At 41.5% G+C, this 21,606-nt stretch overlaps 1 protein-coding gene across 1 annotated transcript in view; it reads left to right on the forward strand.

The window, feature by feature from the left end:
• The window catches only part of MAN2C1 (mannosidase alpha class 2C member 1), a 59,527-nt gene extending 41,653 nt beyond the window's left edge, over window positions 1–17,874 (forward strand). Inside the window, exons 18-26 of the mRNA XM_088445792.1 lie at window positions 1,482–1,576; window positions 2,431–2,535; window positions 2,629–2,785; window positions 5,135–5,278; window positions 6,412–6,521; window positions 13,700–13,779; window positions 14,353–14,498; window positions 16,897–17,000; window positions 17,487–17,874. Coding sequence (XP_088301918.1) covers window positions 1,482–1,576; window positions 2,431–2,535; window positions 2,629–2,785; window positions 5,135–5,278; window positions 6,412–6,521; window positions 13,700–13,779; window positions 14,353–14,498; window positions 16,897–17,000; window positions 17,487–17,604 — 1,059 coding nt within the window. The 3' untranslated portion in view covers window positions 17,605–17,874. The remainder of the gene's footprint in view (window positions 1–1,481; window positions 1,577–2,430; window positions 2,536–2,628; window positions 2,786–5,134; window positions 5,279–6,411; window positions 6,522–13,699; window positions 13,780–14,352; window positions 14,499–16,896; window positions 17,001–17,486) is intronic.
• Window positions 17,875–21,606: the final 3,732 nt, after the last annotated feature.

Below are 21,606 nucleotides of genomic sequence, written 5' to 3' on the forward strand. Positions count from 1 at the left end.
GTGAGACTTGTATATCTGTGTGCAACTGAGTCTGTATACGGAACTTGGCGTGAAAAAAAGCTGTGGCCGTTGCATCATAGCACTTCATATGCTGATTGAGAATCTCAGTTGCACACAGATATACAAGAGTCACATATCAAATTAATCGGCACAGTCTCCTGGCGCATCCTTCTCACATCACATTGCGGCTTAGACGCATTTGCATCAAAAAAGGAAGCAAAAAAGAGACTTGGCGCTAGCAGAGTCGCACGGGACCAGGCGCGCCGAGAGTGGCCTGTTTGACGCGACTGCAGCAAAGATGAGTGAGGACACATCTGAATTTAGCTAGTCAAATCCTTGGGCATTAGGAGTCATATGCATAAGCATTTTCTATGTTCATAACATATATTCAGCCTATGCTCTGGTTATTGAAGTTTGAATGGCTTTCAAAATAGAAATCTTTCCTTCTTATTGTGAACACTATGGGGCTGGTGTAGAGCTAACACACTGCGCATGCTTCAGAGCCAAGCAACTCAGTTGTGTCTCAGCCTGCTGCTAATGGGGCATGGCTGGGTGGTAATTGGGCGTATACATGAAGGCTAAGTTTAGTGAGGGCATATAATCAAAGCAGACACCTCTCTTGCACCTAGTAGAGCTATAGTGCAATTACGCACTGACAATGATAATGATTATAAAACCAAGCATATAGATAAGGGCGGTGTGGTTGCACACATCTGTTCTACTGTAGCGGGCAACTTGCATTACAATCTGCATCAGTCCTTATGTTGGTACTCCATTGACACATGCTGTTGAATGCAATACTGGTAATGAATGCTGCTATTTGCATTCAGGATACATAAAGCATTTGAGAATGTGCTGACATTGGAGGATATTTAATTGTCAACTATGTGTGGCTGCACACCTCACACATAATTATGCTACAGGCACATTGCACCTCTCTATTGGGGGCACAGCAAAATCAGATGTTGGTTGTCACGAGGTGACAGAGAAATGTTTGGAACTCAAGCACCTAGCTGCCATCACCGCTGAGTACCCCACTTTGGGTTCACTATAGGGATCAGTGATCCCTTTATTGCCAGCTTTTGAAGCTGCAAAGAGGAGAGCTCAGGTTGCATGTTCCGCAAGTTTGCCATCCCGACAAGTTCACTTGTTTACCTTTTTCAAAATGCTTTCTAATCACCTCAGTGTTGCTGTCCTAAATTAAATTATAGTCTTCACCTTTATAAAATCTATACAGTTTGAATGATGACTTGAAGTTCAGTTTTCTGAAAACAGTTGTTGTTTTTATGCAGGAGGCACTTTTTGTTTTAATGTTGCAACACCCGTACATTAAATTTACTTTATTGTAATCAAGTATGTAATGTCTTTTCCTGCTAAGATCATGTAGAATCATGTTCACAAATTTAGGGGCTCACGTGGCTGTTTGCCTACAGCTAACTGATTTAGAGAAATACTTAGTCTTTGCACTCTCATATCATCAGGATGATGGTTCTGTAACCATGGAGAATGGGATCCTGCATGCCAACATCGATACTGTGGGACGTTTGAGATCACTAAAACTCCTCTCCTGCAATAGGTACAGCAACAAGCTAAGAATTCTATTATATGATAATGATATGTAAAGAAGGGAATCGAAATCTCGACAGCGTCTGCCCGACATGAGTGAAAATCCCGATCGTCCCCAGGTAAGTATTTACTAACCTAACCCCCCCCCCTAACCCTAACCCTCCTTAGGGGTGCCTAACCCTAACCTTCCCCCCCAGTGCCTAAACCTAACCCCCCTTTCCCCGCCGCCTAATCCTAAGTCCCCCCCGGGGGTGCCTAACCTTAACCCTGCCTCCCCCTAGCCTAACCCTAACCTCCCGTGGGGGTGCCTAACCCTAACCCTCCCTCTCCCTAGCCTAACCCTAACCTCCCGGAGGGGTGCCTAACCCTAACCCTCCCTAGCCTAACCCTAACCTCCTTGGGGGGTGTCTAACCCTAACTCCCCCTCGGGAACCCTAAACCTACCCCCCCCTGCACGGCTGTTCACAGCGGCGTTCGGCATCACTTCGATCGGGATGCCGGGTGCCGGTCTCCCAGCATCGGTGAAATGACAGGCGTCTAGGTTTAGACGCCTGTCATTTAACCCTCGCCGGGATAAAGCAGTCGGGAAGCCGGCCGTCAGGATTACGTCCGGCGGCTTCCCGACTGCATACCGTAAAGAAGGAGATCATTCCTTTAGCTTAATGGTTTACCAAATTCTTATTTTGTTATTTGTGAAAAAATAAACAATGACATACAGAATCTTAAGTTTTACTGTAGACCTACTGTATCTTTGTGTTTTACAATCCATTATTCATTTTATTGGTATGGTATTTTACATCTCACAAGTATTGGGAACAGTGATCTTTTATACACCTGTATTTACCTTATTGCCTGTTGTTTCAGAGAGTGTATCCCTAAAACCTGTTATGGGAACCAGTTTGTGATGTTTGATGATATTCCCTTATATTGGGATGCTTGGGATGTGATGGATTATCACCTGGAGACCAGGTAAACTTAAAAATAACTTCTATTGCCAGGGACAAGTAAACTTCACTTGTTGTACAGTACATTGTCATTTCACACTTGACTTTTTGATTGCAGGAGAACTGTATCAGATCTCTTGAAGAAACTAGAGATCAGTAGCAGTGGGGGAATGAGAGGAGTTGTCACTTTCTCTGTGAAAATCAGTGGGACTAGTACTATTCTGCAGGAGATAATACTAGAAGCTTCAAGCCCATACGTCCGATTTAACACAAAGGTATATACTAGTTTGATGAAGTTGATTTGTAACATCAGCTGTACACTAAAGCTGGCCACACATCTAAAGATTATCTGTCCAACCAGCAAACTAGTTGATTGGTTGGAATGAAACTCTGGTACGATATGAAAGCAAATGACAATCAGCAATTTGCTCCCAAATGCCGGAAAATGGACAAAAATTGTTGTTTGAACAAATTTCAAACATTTAACAAACTTGTCTGACGACCATTTTCATCTGTTTTCTGGCATTTAGGAGCAAATTGCTGATCATCATTTACTCCAATTCGTTACCAGATTTTCATTCCATCCAATCAACTAGCTGGCTGGTTGGACAGAAAATCTTTAGATGTGTGGCCAGCTTAAGATTGCATATCCCTCAACTACTTGTTTGCCTGCAGCATTTTGGTCCCTATTAACTGTCTGTTTTTGTAGTGTTTGGTTTCCTTACACTCTGTAGGAATGCGGTGATTGGCCTTTAGCGGAGGTCATTTATGAAGTGCAAAATGGTCACTCCTCAGTGGAATGTGAGCCTCATTTGTACAAGTATGCTTCTATTTCCAGTGGGGCACATAGATTTGCTGAACAAGATGCAGAGGGGAGGTGTTGGGTGTATGGGTTAGGCACATTGCTGCACCACATTGTGTGGAGTAGTGCAGAAACAATATTTCACTTTGTAAAGCAAAGAATGGAGAAAGCAAATTAGAAGTGGTATGCCTTATACTCCACATCTGCTGTTTCGCCTTTGAGGTTATGGTTTAAATGGCAGGAATTTGGAACTGTTGGTGAGGGTGCAGACCTTCTGCTTGGAGACATGCCTTCTATTTGAAAATAATTTGGGCATTGGTCTTTACGGGGATTTAGGTATTCTGAATATGATACAATTTATATGTATTGTATAATTTTTTTTTTGTGTACTGTGGTACCTTCTCTTTCTCTTTTTTTATATTTTCTCCCCTTGTTTTATTGTATTCTTATGTTATTTATTTTATGTCATTTATATGTAACTATTATTGTAAGTAATGTGTCTTTATTTTCTTCGGTTGTATTGTGTTTTTCTTGTTGAAAAATTAAAAATTTATTGAAAGAAGTGGTATGCCTTGATGTAAATCAGTGGGTGGACAATCCTTTCCACTCTGCAGAATGACTTAATTTTTGCAGCAGCTCAGACCGGGCAGGAATCAGGTCTCCGCCTATACGTTTTAATGGAATCTGTATTGAGCCTCCTGGATGTACTTTAATGGAAACGTGTAATGAGTGAGTTAGTGACACTAAAAAATCCTGATGTCCCCATGCTCTTGTGATCAGTATAAGCTGTATACAATATGATAATGTATAAACACCTAATGCTATCATCACATCATACAGATGTACCCTCATACATCTAGCCTTAATACGTCATGGAACACAACTTGCCTGGCGTGAGTGAGCTGCTAGGTCCCGTGCATCTCTGCTAGCGTTGGGCGTCTTTTTTTCCCTGAAAATGCGTCTGCAGTGCGATGTGACTAGGACGCATCAGCAGACACCTGAGTCTGTATAAGAAGCACAACGGAACTTAAAATAAAAAAAAACTGCGGCTGCTACATTGTAGCACTTTGTATATAGATTCAGAGACTCAGTCACACACAGATATACAAGTGTTGTATATCAAATTAATCAGCACACTCTGCTGAAGCGTCATACTCGCTACAAATTGCAACTTAGACGCATTTTTGGCATAAAAAGAAGCCCACCGCTAGCAGAGTCTCACGTGGCCTGGCGCGCCAAGAGGGGCTTTTTGACACGACTGCAGCAAAAATGTGTAAGGACACATCTATATACTGTCTGATTTCATCTCCAAGATAAATTTAGAGGGTTGGGTATGGAAGCCCAGCAGTCGGGATGCCGGCTGTCAAAATGTCAAAATGCTGACAGGTGCATCCCGACACTCAGAATTCTGACTGGCCACCTAGCCCTCCCCCCTTAGTGCCTACCCCTATTCCCCCCTGGTGGTGCCTAATCCTAACCTCCCGCCCCCGCAGCCTAACCCCGTGGTGACTAAACCTAACCCCCCCCCCCCCCCATCCTGTGGCTAACAGCCAATCTCGGCCACTGTACTTACGATCGGGATGCTGGCTGTCGGGATTCCGGTGTCCGCATCTCACCTGATGTCGGGATTCCGGTGTTGTGGCCGCAGGTCGGAATTCCGGCGCTGGGATATTGCCCGCCGGCATCCTGAACGTTGGTGAACTGACTAAATCCCAATTTATGCTCTATACTACACTGAGAAATATTTGATTTAAGTATATTTTTGACATGGCACATGTATGCTTGGGTTGTCTGCTTTTTAACAAATTCTTTTTCAAAACAGGTGATTTGGAATGAAGCTCATAAATTCTTGAAAGTTGAATTCCCGACCACAGTTCACAGTACCAATGCGACTTACGAGATTCAGTTTGGGCACCTGCAAAGACCCACACACCGCAATACTTCTTGGGACTGGGCCCGATATGAGGTTTGGGCATTTATACTGACTGCTACATTTTTAAATCAGTCATGAAATTGCTGGAAGCAAAGTGGACTCTTTACTGCACTACAGTGAATGCAATATTTGAATTGCCTGCTACAAGATAGAAGGCGTAGTACTTTAAATATAATGCAATATTTGGTTTGCATTTATTTTAGCTTCAGTTGCAGTACAGCGCTGCATAGTATACCTTTATTACATCGTAAAAGGAAATTCACATTTTTCTATTTGCTTTATGGTGGGGACAGGGCAAGTCCAATATTGAATCCTCACTATTGAAAACAAGTACACATAGACATCAACATTACATTTATTTTAACTATTAAAGAATAGAAAATAAATGCAAAACGAATCAGTACATTTATTTTTCTGTATTTATTCGGCCTTCTTAGATGCGTCCATATGTACTGACGATATGAAAGGTTATATTTGAAAATGTCTTCTACATTGTTTCCCATAATATTTTAGATAATTGAGATACAGAGTATTCAAAAATATTAAACAAAAAGTCTTCCTTTGAAATGCATAAGAACGCATAACACTGTGTTTATGCATTTTTTATATTTGCCCCAATGAGTAACCAACTTTATTAAAAAATAGAATTGTGCTTTAAATAGCAAAACAATGGCAATTCATGCATAGTGCTACATTTATTTGTGTCTTGCTACTTACACACACACACATTACAATCTTAGCCTCTAATAATTTTGTAACTACTTTTTCAGAGTTTAAGACTTTTGATCCTTTACGTCTCATTTTTGCTGTACGTGGCCAATGCAGAGTTGAATGTAAATCTGACATTGTTGTTTACGCATTGCGTGCACAGAACCAAAGGCATATACATATTTGCCTGTATGCATAGTTGTGTGTATCTCTGCAGCCTGACTGCCCCTATCTGTGTACTTGCACCAGCCCTGTACAAGGTGCAAAAGACACATCTGAAAAGAGGGTAGATAAGGGTAGATATTACTGATTTCTGCAGAACTCTTAATCAATGTGTGCTTGGTTCCGGAGCATGCTTAGCTGTAAGATACAAATAGATTTGCGTTCAGCTCCGCAGTGACCCTATATACAGTATGTGCATTTTTATACCTATATTAAGCTGCATTTTTGTAACGCAGGTTTGGGCTCACCGCTGGATGGATCTGTCAGAGTATGGCTTTGGAGTTGCTGTGCTAAATGACTGTAAATATGGTTGCTCAGTACATGGGAATGTTTTAAGCCTTTCCTTGTGAGTTACTTTTTATATATAAGAATGTCATTTATTTGCTTTTTTTATAAGTTCTATTACCTTTTTTACAGTGTATACTTCAACATAATTCTTTAAATAAAAGTTCAAGCAGCTAGCAAAACCATGGGTATCTCACACCAGGGGCTTCTGCTGCTCATATACTCACCCATGTTAAAACCTTAAACTACTCTGAATGGCGGCATGTGGATAAATTGTAATCAGAGCAGGTAAAGCACATTTGAGGAGCTGGGTAAGTAATTTGCTCACCGAGTCGCCATCACCTTTCTGGAGAACTGTTTGGATTCTAAATAATCCATGTTTTACTGGTTGTATGGGAAGCGGTTAATTTACCGCCTCCCGGAATGCCGGCCGTCAGAATCCAGACGATGGAAGGCCGACCCGGGACTAAAGATAGGCATCGAAATCCCGACGCCTATCCTTAGCCCCACGCCGAAATCCCGACGCCCGGCATCCCGAACAAGGTAAGCCGGGGACAGTTAGGTTGTAGCCGCGCAGGGGGTGGTGAGGGTTAGGTTTAGGAACCCAGTGTGGGGACATAGGGTTAGGCACCCCCCGGGGAGGGTTAGGATTGGGGAAGGGGGGGGTTAGAGTTAGGCACCCCCGGGGGGAAGTTAGGGTTAGGCACCCACCTGGGGAGGGTTAGGTTTAGGGTGCAGGGAGGGGGGGTTAGGGTTAGGCACCCACAAGGGAGGTTAGGGTTAGGCACCACCAAGGGTTGGTTGGGGTTAGAGGGGGGAGGGTTAGGGGTACCGGCGGCTATTCACTTGTCAGTATTTCATTCAGCTTGTATAATGGTGCAATTGGAGGCGCCCATAGAAGTCCTGTGGATGGAGCCCTCATGGCTTTACCTGTTAAGGTGTTGGTTTTCTATTAAAATGTTTTTTTCTGCCAGGAGTTCAAGAACAAAATAAGATATTAGTATAGTATAGAGATTCCAAATTAGTATTCAGATACCAAACTATGCACATATTGGTTCATTTATCATAGTAATTAATAATGTTTTATTCAGCTAAACGAAATTGATAATAATACTGGGGGTAAAGACCATGCAGAGGGGGTTGGATAATTGAACAAACCATAAAAGTACCTACAGCCAGAGAGCTATTGTAAGTTTTGAAGTGCTCTTGGTAAAGAGGTTATGACCACGGGTAAATCATGTGTCAGGAGGTGTATTTTTGGTTATGTTCTCCCTGAACTTTGCTTTACTTTATACAGTATTATCTCTGCAGGTTATACATTATTTAACAGCCTACTATGCGGCTTACTACTTTACAGCCTACTATGTCTGATAAGGAACCCTGAGGGCTGCACCTTTTGGCACCTAGCTTTCCAAAGTCCCCTGGTTGCATCTTAATTATGAGATAAGTGACCGTCAGAAGCCCCTCCTAGGTAGTCAGGTTCCACATGAAGTATATAGAAAAGAAGAACCGCTAGTGAGTACTCTGATACTTTATAACAAAGAAACACAACACTTCAATTTATAAAAAATTTATCTTTTTCTGAGAATCTTTATACATATGATCCAATAACCTATAAGAAAAACACAATCCAAATACATATCCTACCTTGCACTGATTTTCAGTTCTAGACAGTCATTTATGAGTATATCTATTATACTGTAACATAATTTATTTGATATATGAAAACCTATGTGGTTTATAGTAGTTATAATAATATTAGTTCCAATCACCTTAGGTTATTCTCCACTCTGTTACTTTCAATGTTTATTTGTACTGTGATCCAAAGCCAAAATACATTTTTAACTGTTCATATATTTTTTGCAAAATCTGTAGTACAGTGCCTAATTATAGTTCTCTCATTGCTTGCATAAATAAAAAAAAGTCCCCATTAGGAAACTTATACTGTATTTTCAAACAAAATATTTATTATTCCTGCTTCTAACCCACCTATATTTGCTTAATTTATTTTACAGGCTTTCTGTTTTACCAGATTAACCTTTAGATATTTATTAGAGCTTTAAAGGATTCATTCAGTTCACTTCTTCAATGTTTATTTTAAACAATACAGTCAGGTCCCTAAATATTGGGACATTGACAGAATTTTCATATTTTCTCCTCTATTCACCACCACAATGGCTTTGAAATAGGGGTGAGCGGGTTCGGTTTTACTCGGATTTACTCGGATCTTTAAACGGCATTTTATTGGCTATCGCCTATCATGTGTTTTGGATAGCCAATATAATAAATCCGAATTTGCGGTAAAGTGGCGATAAGAACCGAGTAAATCTGAGTAAAACCGAACCCGCTCACCCCTACTTTGAAATGAAACAAACAAGATGTGCTTTAACTGCAGACTTTCAGATTTAATTTGAGGGTAATTACATCCAAATCAGGTGAACGGTGTAGGAATTACAACGGTTTCTATATGTGCCTCCCACTTTTTAAGGGGCCAAAAGTAATGGGACAAACTAAACAATCCCAAATCTAACTTTCACTTTTTAATACTTTGTTGCAAATCCTTTGCAGGCAATTACAGCCTGAAGTCTGGAACGCATAGACATCACCAAACGCTGGGTTTCATCCCTGGTGATGCTGTGCCAGGCCTCTACTGCAAATGTCTACAGTTCCTGCTTGTTCTTGGGACATTTTCCCTTCAGTTTTGTCTTCATCAAGTGAAATGCATGCTCAATCGGATTCAGGTCAGGGGATTGACTTGGCCATTGCATAACATTCCACTTTTTAGCCTTAAAAAACTCTTTGGTTGCTTTTGCAGTATGCTTTGGGTCATTGTCCATCTGCACTGTGAAGCGCTGTCCAATGAGTTCTGAAGCATTTGACTGAATATGAGCATATAATATTGCCCGAAACTTCTCAGAATTCATTCTGCTGCTTTTGTCAGCAGTCACATCATCAATAAATACAAGGGAACCAGTTCCATTGGCAGCCATACATGCCCACGCCATGACACTGCTTCACTGATGAGGTGGTATGTTTTGGATCATGAGCAGTTCCTTTCCTTCTCCATACTCTTCTCTTCCCATCCCTCTGGTACAAGTTGATCTTTGTCTCATCTGTCCATAGGATGTTGTTCCAGAACTGTAATGGCTTTTTTAGATGTTGTTTGGCAAACTCTAATCTGGTCTTCCTGTTTTTGTGGCTCACCAATTGGTGAACCCTCTATATTCACTCTTGTGAAGTCTTCTCTTGATTGTTGACTTTGACACATATACACCTACCTCCTGGAGAGTGTTCTTGATTTGGCCAACTGTTGTGAAGGGGTTTTTCTTCACCAGGGAAATAATTATTCTGTCATCCACTACAGTTGTTTTCTATGGTCTTCCGGGTCTTTTGGTATTGCTGAGCTCTCCGGTGCGTTCTTTCTTTTTAAGACTGTTCCAAACAGTTGATTTGGCCACACCTAATGTTTTTGCTATCTCTCTGATGGGTTTGTTTTGATTTTTCAGCCTAATGATGGCTTGCTTCACTGAAAGTGACAGCTCTTTGGATCTCATATTGAGAGTCGACAGCAACTGATTCCAAATGCAAATGTCACACCTAGAATCAACTCCAGACCTTTTACCTGCTTAATTGATAATGAAATACCGAGGGAATAGCCCACACCTGTCCATGAAATAGCTTTTGAGTTGATAGTCCCATTACTTTTGGCCCCTTAAAAAGTGGGAGGCACATATAGAAACCGTTGTAATTCCTACACCATTCACCTGATTTGGATGTAATTACCCTCAAATTAAATCTGAAAGTCTGCAGTTAAAGCACATCTTGTTTGTTTCATTTCAAAGCCATTATGGTGGTGAATAGAGGCCAAAATATGAAAATTCTCTCATGTCCCAATATTTATGCACCTGATTGTATTTGATCAATATTTTTTACTTCTAAAATATACATTGAAAATTATAATCTATCCTCTTTGTTCAACCCTTGTTTTGAAATTGTAACAAAACATTGTATCAACTTTCAATCAAATACAGATTATCTAAGATCATTCCTTCTGTTATGCATCTTTCATAACTCCAGTTTTTTATTTCTTCAAAGAAAAACATTTTCTCTAGCAAATTATTTTTAGTTCAATATTTTCATATAAGCCATCTGGTATTAATGAACCAAAGGCAAAAAATCCAATATGACTCCCTGTGACACAGTGGGGCTGATTCAGCAGTGGACGGACTTGCAAGCTGCTTGCAATTCCATCCTTGCAATTATGACACCTCCTGCTGTGTTACCATATCTCCTGCATGTACTAATGTTCTGAGCTGCGTCCATGGACACAGCATAGTCAAATCTGAGTGTCCCCTGGCAGACTGAGAGACCATGGGGTCACACAGGCTGAGGTTCGCAGATGACGGAAAGAAGCCAGGAAATCTGTGTCAGCCGACGGAAATCCTGGCCTCTTCCCTCCCCCCCCAGCAGTGTGGCCTCCGCTGCAAGTGTACGGACGGTTGGCTGACTCCCAGTACACACAGCATGATGCCCCAATACAGTATATGTGTAGATATATTGGGCATAGGCTGTGCAGCACAGCCGACGTGATATGTCTGTGAATGACGTCGTTCAGGCATATTTGTATAATTGCAACTACGGTATATGCAGACCAGCACACAGGCGCATATATATGTCAGTCCAAGCCACATCCTTTGATTATGCCTGAGGCTGGGAGATATATGCAATATTCATTCTGATGGTAACAATTACCTTCAATAGCAATCTACTTGTGATTGTTTTTCTCTTATTACTGTCCTGTTTCTCATTGCTATATGGAAATTGGATCCCTGGCTGGATGAGGGTATTGGATGGGATTTTCTATTTCTTTTTTTAGCATAGATGCCATGCATCTTCTTCATAATGCTTATCACCAGTGTTATACTTTCTACTCCATTTGAACGCTGAGAAAATAATTTCTCACTATGTAAAAAATGTAAATCCTGTTAGACCATTGGACCACATACTTGCTTATAGATACTGGGGGAGATGTTTTATAGCAGCACTTAACGTGCCACTATAACGTTTCCTGCTTCGCCTCTTTACTGAGGCGAAGCAGGAAGCACTACCGATGAGATGTATTAGCAGGAAGCACTACCGATGAGATGTATTAGCAGGAAGCACTACCGATGAGATGTATTAACATCTCATTGGCTGGAGCGGGGGTGTGATAACTGATGTGCTGCGTCTCAGTCCCGGCCGGCTCCACTGAGCTTGTGTGGGATCCCGCAAGTATCGTGAGATCCCGCGTGCAGCCCTGGAGACGGCAGCCTCCGCACCAGGGACAGCGCTGTCCCTGCTGTGGGGATAGGGCATCACCAAGCTGTAGCTGTCGATAGCGACAGCTGCAGCAGGCAGAACGGTCAGGCGAACTGACCGTTCATACATAGCCCAGGCTATCGGCGCTGTTATCTTGTAGAAGGAAGTTAAAAATAAAAATGGTGTGTTGCGCTTGTATTTCCGCAGCTCAATAAATAGTGGTCAGATTAAAAATATGGGTATATGAGCGCTGGTATGGATTAGAATTGGTGGACCACACAAATAAAAATATATGAATGTAATGAATAATCAGTAATCAATAATAAAACAAAAAAAAAATAAAAATAAAAAAACAAAGATGAAAATAGAAAGAAAAAACAGCAAAGGAGAGAAAAGGCATAAACAGTATTATGGAATTAATGTTTATAGTCTTTATAGACTAGTTGGGGGTGTGCCAGTTCTGCATGTACCCCAAGAGGGGTCCGCTGTGCTATTGCCATCTAACTCACCCTAACTAGCTCGGCGTTAACTGCTGACTTCAGCTGCAGATTCCCATCTGAGCTGCGATCACATGTCCTGCCGGGCTGGCACCGCTTGATGACAGAGGGCGCCGGGGGATGTTCAGTGGGCTTGTAGAGGCAGCGGCAGTTGTTCTTTTCCTGTGCACTCCTTCCAATCACCAATGCGTTTCGGACCTTCCACGGGTCCTTTGTCAAGGATGAAGGGGGTGGGCCTTGGTATGGCTTTATTTATAGTGTGACTAATTAGTAAAAAGAGTTAAAACCCGGATATCCGGTCCCGGAAGTTGCAGGAGGGTTGGAGGCAAGCACATGTTCTTTTTTCTGTGCCTGACTCCATTTTGGTTTATGCCAGAATGGTGTAGATTGAGAAAAGTTAAAGAAAAATAGAAATGAAAGATAAGCAATGATATGAAACTAACAAAATAAGAATAAATATAAAGATAAATAAAGATAATAATAACATAAAAAGTAAATAAAAATAAAATCCTTGACAAAGGACCCTCTGTCATCAAGCGGTGCCAGCCCGGCAGGACATGTGATCGCGGCTCAGATGGGAATCTGTAGCTAAAGTCAGCAGTCAACGCCGAGCTAGTTAGGGTGAGTTAGGTGGCAATAGCACAGCGGACCCCTCGTGGGGTACATGCAGAACTGGCACACCCCCAACTAGTCTATAAAGACTATAAACATTAATTCCATAAAACTGTTTATGCCTTTTCTCTCCTTTGCTGTTTTTTCTTTCTATTTTCATCTTTGTTTTTTTATTTTTTATTTATTTATTTTTTTGTTTTATTATTGATTACTGATTATTCATTACATTCATATATTTTTATTTGTGCGGTCCACCAATTCTAATCCATACCAGCGCTCATATGCCCATATTGTTATCTTGTAGAGCCCAGCCCCCCAATCATACATGGGGGAGAAGCGGTATTAGCGCACATAACATGCACTGATGCCGCTTCGGCGCTTGAATCATCTCCCCCACTGTTTGTCAAGGACATTTACAGTACTGTGTTATAGATTTTTTAGTGACTTAGGGACCTATATATCAAAGTTTGATAAGAGATAAAATTGTGAGATATAAATCACCAACCAATCTGCTTCTACCTTACCTTTTATAGGCTGTGTTTGCAAATTGACAGTTAGGAGCTGATTGGTTAATACTTTTTCTCTCACAATTTTATCATCTCATCAAGCTTTGATACATAGGCCCCCAAGTGTAGTGAATTCAACACATTTGTGTGATTTAACATTCTGTTCTGCAAAGAAAAGTAATATTTTGTTCCTAATTAGAGTAGTCACTGTTAGCGTCATTACTAGAAATATTAAACATTGAACTCCATAACACCCATGTCATAATTTAGAACCGTGAGGTGATATCTTTGGTAATAATATGTATTTTTTGCATGTTTTCTATCAGACTAAGAGCCCCAAAGTCCCCAGATGCAACTGCTGATATTGGACATCATGAGTTTTCCTATGCACTTATGCCACATGAGAGTATGTATTTTAGTATAAGATTGATACTTGCTGCATGAAGCGGGATGCTCAATTCATAGTCTTAGGTATTAGTGTCTATAGCTATTGTGTTTACAATTTCAAATAAGTACGAGTTAAGACAGGAGATTCTGTGATTACTCTTTAATCTTGCTTCTTAAATAAGGACACACATTTTTCCATGAATGTACTAGATCTTGTTGGTTGTCTTCCTCTCAATTGCCATTAGGTTGTGGAAGCTACAGTATTTATAGTGTTATGACTTCATAATGTAGTGTTTTCAGGAATTAAAGGATAAAATCATATTAAAGAGGTTTTGAGTAAACAAAATGTTTGTTGAAATCACTTGACTTTAATGAGAACTTATTTTGATGACATATCATGGGCCTTTATGACATTTAGGTGATCGGTATATAAATGACCAGGCATAATAGGGGAATGTATAGCCACTGATTATTAATTATACACCTCACTAGAAGGCCACCATACTGTGCATTGATAATGTGCTTTGTATGTTTTGTTGCTTTGGTTACTGTTAGATGTGCCTCACTTTGCTTTGTCTCCTTACTCAACTAGGTACATTTCAGGACGCTGGAGTTATTCAGAGCGCACATAACTTCTGTTTCCCCCTCCTCACCACCTCATCTCTGCTTACTCAGTCCAGCTCATGGAGTGCCTTTACTGTCCTGTCTCCAGCAGTTGTTCTAGAAACTGTCAAAAAGGTATATTCAATATTCCTTTTACAGATCAATGTTATGATTTATTGGCACATTAATTTGTATTTACCTTCTGCCTGCATGTTATTTCTTAGAAGAACAGCTCTGCTAAACACAGGTGCTTTAAAACATAATATATTTTATTATATATACCTATGATCCAGATCCAGGAAGTAGATATGGAAACATGCATGGTTAGTGTGTCCTGAGGACTACATTGGGAAGCACTGCGTTGTACAAAGCAGGGGCCACAGATTATGCACTGTAATGACCTTGCGCACAGCCCTGTGATCTTTATTCCCTTAAGTTCTCTTCCACACATTCGGGCATGTAAAGTCTTCTGCAATGTGCTGCTGCACATCATGGTAGATTGCGCTATCCCAGCTGAGAAAACTGGCGATGTTACTGGTTGCAAAGTGATTTTGCCCCTGCTTTCCAATGGCACTTTGTGGCTATAGGTTAGATTTGAATGACCCCATTTGTGCCCAGCAGTTACACACACAATTCTGGTTGCTGTGCGGCTATGCCCATGGTATCAAAAGAGCAAGAAGCTCTGATTAGTTTTGCAAAACTACTGACACCACAGAGCAGCAGACTAGCAACAATTGGATTCGCTCTATGGCATGTGTGTCACACTAATGCTGCCCATCCACTACACCACATTTAAACGACAGCACTATTACGACATTGTAATCGTGCTGTCGTTTCTATGTCTGCGATGTGCCTACACTGAACGAGCAGTCGTTCAGTGCAGGCTCATCAATCATCTGGTAACATGCTGAACCTGACGTTATCGTCAGGTTGACCAGCTTGTTTGCTCGATGATAGATGTCCAATACGACCAGCGGGAGCACGCATCACTGGTCGTATTAGACATTAAACTGCACGATTTGCGGGCGATTACCAAGTGATCGATAACGACGGTCGTTATCGATCAATCGCTAAGTTTAATCGCCTAGTGGATGGGCAGCTTAACATATCCACACAAGTTTGCTGTGTTAGAATGTTTGAGATTAGAAGTGATACAATTCTAAACCTCTTTCTCTTTCCTCAATGCTGGGGGACACTGGAACATGGGGAGTTGCTGGGTGTTATAGGAGCTGGCACTTAAACTAAGAACTATCACTTTAAGCCTAAACTTCTCCCCTCTGCAACTCCCAAGAGGTCAGTGCGATATACAGATGTGTCCTCTTGCATCTTTTCTGCTTTCGCAACAAATTGCGCCACGCATGGCGCGAATGGCGTACCCGCATGTCCAAATCATCGCATGGTGCACCGTAGCATATGTGGACGTGGCTAATCGCATGGCACAATGCGTGTGCACGTTTGTAGCGCGATCAGCAAAGATGCAAGAGGACACATCTGTAAGTGTCCTCCGGATTTGGGCATGTTTCCTGGGGGCTGCGGTTATTTAGGTAGGTTTTCTTTTACTTTCTAAACTTTTTATTTCTTTTTACTAAGCTTAGCTGTGCGCTGCTAGCATCAGCGGACCGCAGGTAGTGCAGCCGCTGTGGGAGCCTGCGGGGCACTTTGGCACTCAGGTTTCACTGAGACCGCCTGGACCCGGGGACCGGAGCGCACTCTCACTCTTTTAGAGGGTGCAGAAGTGTAGCGCTGTCCCGTATGGCCGCCACCATTGTCTGCGGGTTTCAGTGTCCGCTTCCCTGTGGGGAGTGGGCACACAGGCAGCCATGAGCAGCGGGCTATACCATTGGTTTCCCCGGTGCAGGGAGAGGGGGTTCACTGGTTTGTACAGTGCACTTTAGCAGGTCCGGTGAGGAGGGTGGCGCCGATGGGTGCTTGAGGGGCTTGTTTTGCCCCTCCTGCTGTGGTGCAGTCTGGATTTACTAGTGCTCACCACCTCCACCAACGCCATTCCTGCGAAGCCTGTCACTGCTGTGTCTGCTACAGGCTTACATAGGAGCAGCTTCAGTGCCTCTTCTCTGCTGCTCCTGGGGGCCTCTTCAGGAAGGCTAAGTGCTACGAAGCAGACCATTTCCTGTTGGCATCCTCCTGGGCGGCATGGTATGAGGCTTCCGCAGAGCAAGTCTGCCAGGCGGCTACTTGGTCATCTGTCCACACTTTCGCTCGTTATTCATGTTTTTGCCTTTGGCGACACCCACTTTGGGCGTACAGTTCTCCGGTCAGGCAGGCTCAGCGTTCCCTCCCCTGGAGGCGGCTGTTGACCGTCCCATGGTCCAGTGTCCCCCAGCAGTGAGGAAAGAGAAAAGGGGATTTGAAATCCTTTTCTCTGAGTCATGCTGGGGACACTGCGTTCCCTCCCTCACTCGCAGCCGTGTGGTGTTTTGTTTTGACCGTTTCCCTACTGAAGTTTTCTGATTGTTACAAACGTTTCACTGGGTTACTGGTTAACTTTGTTTGCTGCATCTTGTTGCTCTCCCAGGCAGAGAAGCGGCCAGACTCCCTTGTACTCAGATTGTATGAGTCTTACGGCAGCACTGTGGACACCTGGCTGCAGACATCTCTTCCGGTGAAAGAGGTTTTCTTGTGAGTATACACAAATTTATTACAAAGTTATGGTTTTAGCCAAGGTCTATAGATAATGACAATCACTGAGTGCTATTGTGCAGTTACCTGTAAGGTAGTCACATACCTGTTTGTTGATGGAACAAAGGACATATATCAAGCCATGTATTAAGTGAAGAAGTTGCCAGTAGTAACCAATCAGCTTTGACATATCATTTATTAAGTACATTCTCTAACTGATAGGTCGAAGCTGATTGGTTGCTATGGACAACTTCTATACTTCTCCACTCTTGACACTGCTCAATACATCTCCCCCCTAAATTACCCAAGATCAATTTTCCCAAAAGGGGTTTGTTTAGGGTAATAACCTTGAGATGGAGAATGTAACAATATAATTTGTGCTTGTTTCCATTTACTTATGTTCATTTTTGTCATATTACTTTCAGTATGACTGAGGTGTACTTTACATGGCATTTTGTAAAATGATGTTATCATATCTCCTCTCAGGTGTGACCTCCTAGAACGTCCAAGTGACAGACAGACAGTAATGCTGGAGGACCAGGCTCTGAAACTTTCATTTACACCATTTAAGGTGCTCACTGTTCTCCTGGTTCTACAGCGATAGCGTCTTCTAACTGCCACACACTTCTGGATAATCAGCTTTATAGCAGATTCCTTCTTTCTGAATGTGACGATTTAAAATGGACCAAAGTAATTTGCTGTGATCAATGATGCTGTAAAACACAGATACGGACAACAGTAGAAATAATTTTGTTTATGTGACTGTATGCCCTGATTTGTCTCACATGCCAAACACTATGTGTTTCATAGGTATATCACATTATATACTACATATGTCAAAATATAATTTGTTAGAATAAAATGAAAAGTTGTATTTTTGGTTTTCCTCTCACTACAGCCACACACAGCCAACTCTCTTCCCTTCCTTTTTGGTATTATTACTCTTTTTTGCATGAGAAGTACTATTTTGCCTTTAGACATAGTAAGTACAGTATTTCTGTGGTTTCTGTATTGGATTACCATGGAGAGGTCAAAATTTCAGGACAGCTGCTCAGTGATATTCCCCTCTAAGCCCCACTAACAGCCTATGAGATTGCAGCATGGATGGAAGAGAGAGCTGTCGGTCCTGTGGATACACATTGGCTCACACACACTAGACGATGTGCTGTATGAACGATATTGATAAAATATTTCCCTTGAGCTTTCTGTAGTGCAGGATAAACAATATTGGGTGTACGCACTGAAAGATTCCTTTAAAGATATCTTTCAGTGAAGTCATCCTGCCACATCTCTGAACAGGCATTTTTTGACTATATCGTCAGATTGGTCTGCATGTACGGATGACAAAAGACATCGTTAACGACCCGCGGGAGAGAGCATCATTGGTTGTTCACTGCATACACACTGAATGATATGTACGATATATCGTTGAACGATTTTGTTATTGTCCATATCGTCCATAAAAATCGTTTAGTGTGTATGCGGCTTGAGTCTTGCTGTTCAGGCAACCAGGAGAAGTAGGGGGAACAGGTGTATCATTAAAATGCTGTGTAATCCGAAAACATGTTTACAAATAGGGGATTTGACTCTCCCATACAGTTTTTGCCATATGCTCTCTTGCTTCCCAACTGTCCTTGCGTTCAGGGCATGATTGTAAACTGCTAACCGTGACAGACAATCATGTTGGAGGACTCTGGTCTGATTTTGTCTTACCTTTCTATTCTCTGTACTGTTGTTTAATAATTCAATATTTTTTGTGTGTCTCACTAAATAGCATCGGTTGTCAAAAAGTTTACAACCTGCACTATTTTGCTCCAGTGTTTTTGTCAAACTGCTGCTGGAAATCTATGTTTTGCTGTAATGCAACAGTTACTCTAACCATAGGTGTAACTAGGTATTTGAAGGCCCCATAGCAAAAGCTTGTAAGGGCCCCTATGTGCCAACCAATGGCGAAAAATGTATTTAACACATGTCACTGTGACAAGGAAGATGGACCCCCCTCAGCTCTGGGGCCCATAGCAGCAGCACGCCTTGCACCTATGGTAGTTACACCCATGACTCTAATAATAGAGGCGATTGCTAGTATTTCTAGTATTTGTGACCACTTTATTCCCTGGTGAAGTTTAAGTACCTGGATGGAAGAGTAAAATCAACAAGTGTAAATTCACAGCACTACTTCTATCTCCACATCCCCAACACATGCATATGGATTGGCTTTTACATTTTTATTACATTATTTTTAATACATTGTAGGAATCTACAATTATTATATATTTTTATGTTATTATTTTCTAGTAAAATGATAATTTTATATTTTTCTTGAAAGGTGAGCTATCTATAGAAGTCTTTGCTCTTTCTAAAGTTAAGATTAAGATCAGCAGCCCTCTCGCTGGCTAGGCCTCATAATAATAGAGTGGGGTTGAGCAATGTATTGTTTGTTGAAGATCCAATAACACAAGTTTATGGTATTACTAGCTATTGTGTCTTGCCTGGGCTTTTCTTGCTCGGATTAGAATTTCTCTCTTAAGTCCTCTCCCCACCGACATGTCCTCACCCTCCTCTCTCTCTGCGATCCACTGCCATTCTCAATGTTAAAAAGCTAAGTTTAGTTGTATTTTAACATCGAATGGTCATCGCTTACACATAGTCGCCCTCGAATGGTAAAAACACTACCATTACCAGAAAAACATGTCCATCCCTAGGCAGGGCAGAGATCGCAGAAAGGTGACATCATAACATTCCTCCGGTTTACTGTGATAAGGGCATTGTTGTTTGTACAATAACCCCCTAGTGCACTGTACATTACACTATGTGTCCTTGTCCCCTCTCTACTGTACATGGTACACAGTTATATTTGCACAGCATGCATACCATAAGCCCCTCTTAGAGATGTCCTGATTTTCTACATCTTCGCTTGTTGTAGCCTGCAGTAAGTGGTGCTGGGTGCAGGTGATCGTACCTGTGCTCTCAAAACGCTGTAGTTGTACAGTATGATGGGAGCTGCAACCCTGCTGCAAGCAGATAATGTTATCTGTCTCCCAGCAATTTCCTGGACTACCTCTATTCCACTGTAACCATGACCTTACTAAGGGATAGTGTGTTACATTACTGGGTGTGTACACCTGTGATGACATAAATTTATATAGATTAATACAGTACATACAGAACATACACTGTATGTCATTAAGAGTCTGGAATTAATCACAAATGTAATAGTTAATAAGGTGTGATTTAAAAAAAAATAAATATATATATATATATTATTTATTTTACTACAGATGTGTCCTTATTCACCTAGTGTATTTTGTGTCATATTGCACTCAATGCTTGGTGTGACTTAGACGCTCTGCCACGTGTAGCAATTTAAGTACTTATGTACTTTGTTCCTCAATTTTGCATCTTATTCGCATGGTTTCCGCATACATATTCACTTGAAGTGTGCTAGGCTTTTAGTATTGGTATTTTTGTCACTAAGGAATTGGTACAGTAAAGTTGCAGAATAAGCACAACAATACATGGTGCGAGTCGGGTGTGGATTAAGGGATAGACAGTAAAAAGGTCCACAGTGTCTAGATAGACACCAGATGATAGACAGTCAATAGGTCGACAGTGTCAAAAGGTCTACACATGTTTTTTTTTTGTTTTCTAGCCCTAATTTTCACCCTAACCCTCCCCTTGGTGCCTAACCCTAACCCTCCCTCCCGGTGTCTAACCCTATCCATCGGGGTAAGTGCCTAATCCTAAACCTGACCCTAAAAAACAAAAAAAACATGCAGCGACCATGTTTTTGTGGCGATCATATTTTGTGTGTCGACCTTTTGATCATGGCGACCATTTGTACATGTCGACATTATTGCATGTCGACCTATTGAGTGCCTAACATCTGGTGTCTATCTAGACATTGTCGACCTTTTTGCTGTCTATCTATAGTCCGGAACTTGTGCGGGTCACTAGTATCAGACCTCTGTTTTTGTTTTCTTTACCTAGATTAGTAACTGAGTCATACACAGATGAAATGCCAGCATCAGTAGTCACATTTGCATGGTACGTTTGTTGCATTAGTAATGCGAATAAGTTGCATATTTTGTAAAATAAAAAAATTCCGACAGGACGCTTGATGCTTCTAAGTCGCAAAGTCCGCGGCACAGCAAACGTGGCTATTTGGTGTGATTTGATGATAGGTGTATGTGGACACATCTGTACTTACCAGATAATACTGATTCATTCACATTAGTCATTATAATTGGTTTGTATACAGCAGTGGTTCTCAACCTCAACCCTCATGTTTTCCCAATTACTAACTACTAACCCAGCAAAATGATTAGCTCGCCTGTGCATGATTACAGAAATCCACAAAACATGACCTGTTGGTGGTGCATGAGGACTAGAGTTGAGAATCCCTGGTATACAGAAATGTAATCTTGCTTTAATGTTGTATCAATACAAAATGTCACCTGAGTGTTGGAAAAACCTTCTAATCTCCCATGTGTATTATCTCTCTGTCACACCGCATGGGTAATTACAAATATATTGTAATATCACACACAAATACTATGAGAAATGTTTACAGACTTTTTTTAAACTTTGAGCTATTTAGTGCATACTA

The sequence above is a fragment of the Taudactylus pleione genome, unplaced genomic scaffold (assembly GCF_031769625.1).
Source record: "Taudactylus pleione unplaced genomic scaffold, aTauple2 ptg000019l, whole genome shotgun sequence".
Lineage (NCBI taxonomy): Eukaryota > Metazoa > Chordata > Amphibia > Anura > Myobatrachidae > Taudactylus > Taudactylus pleione.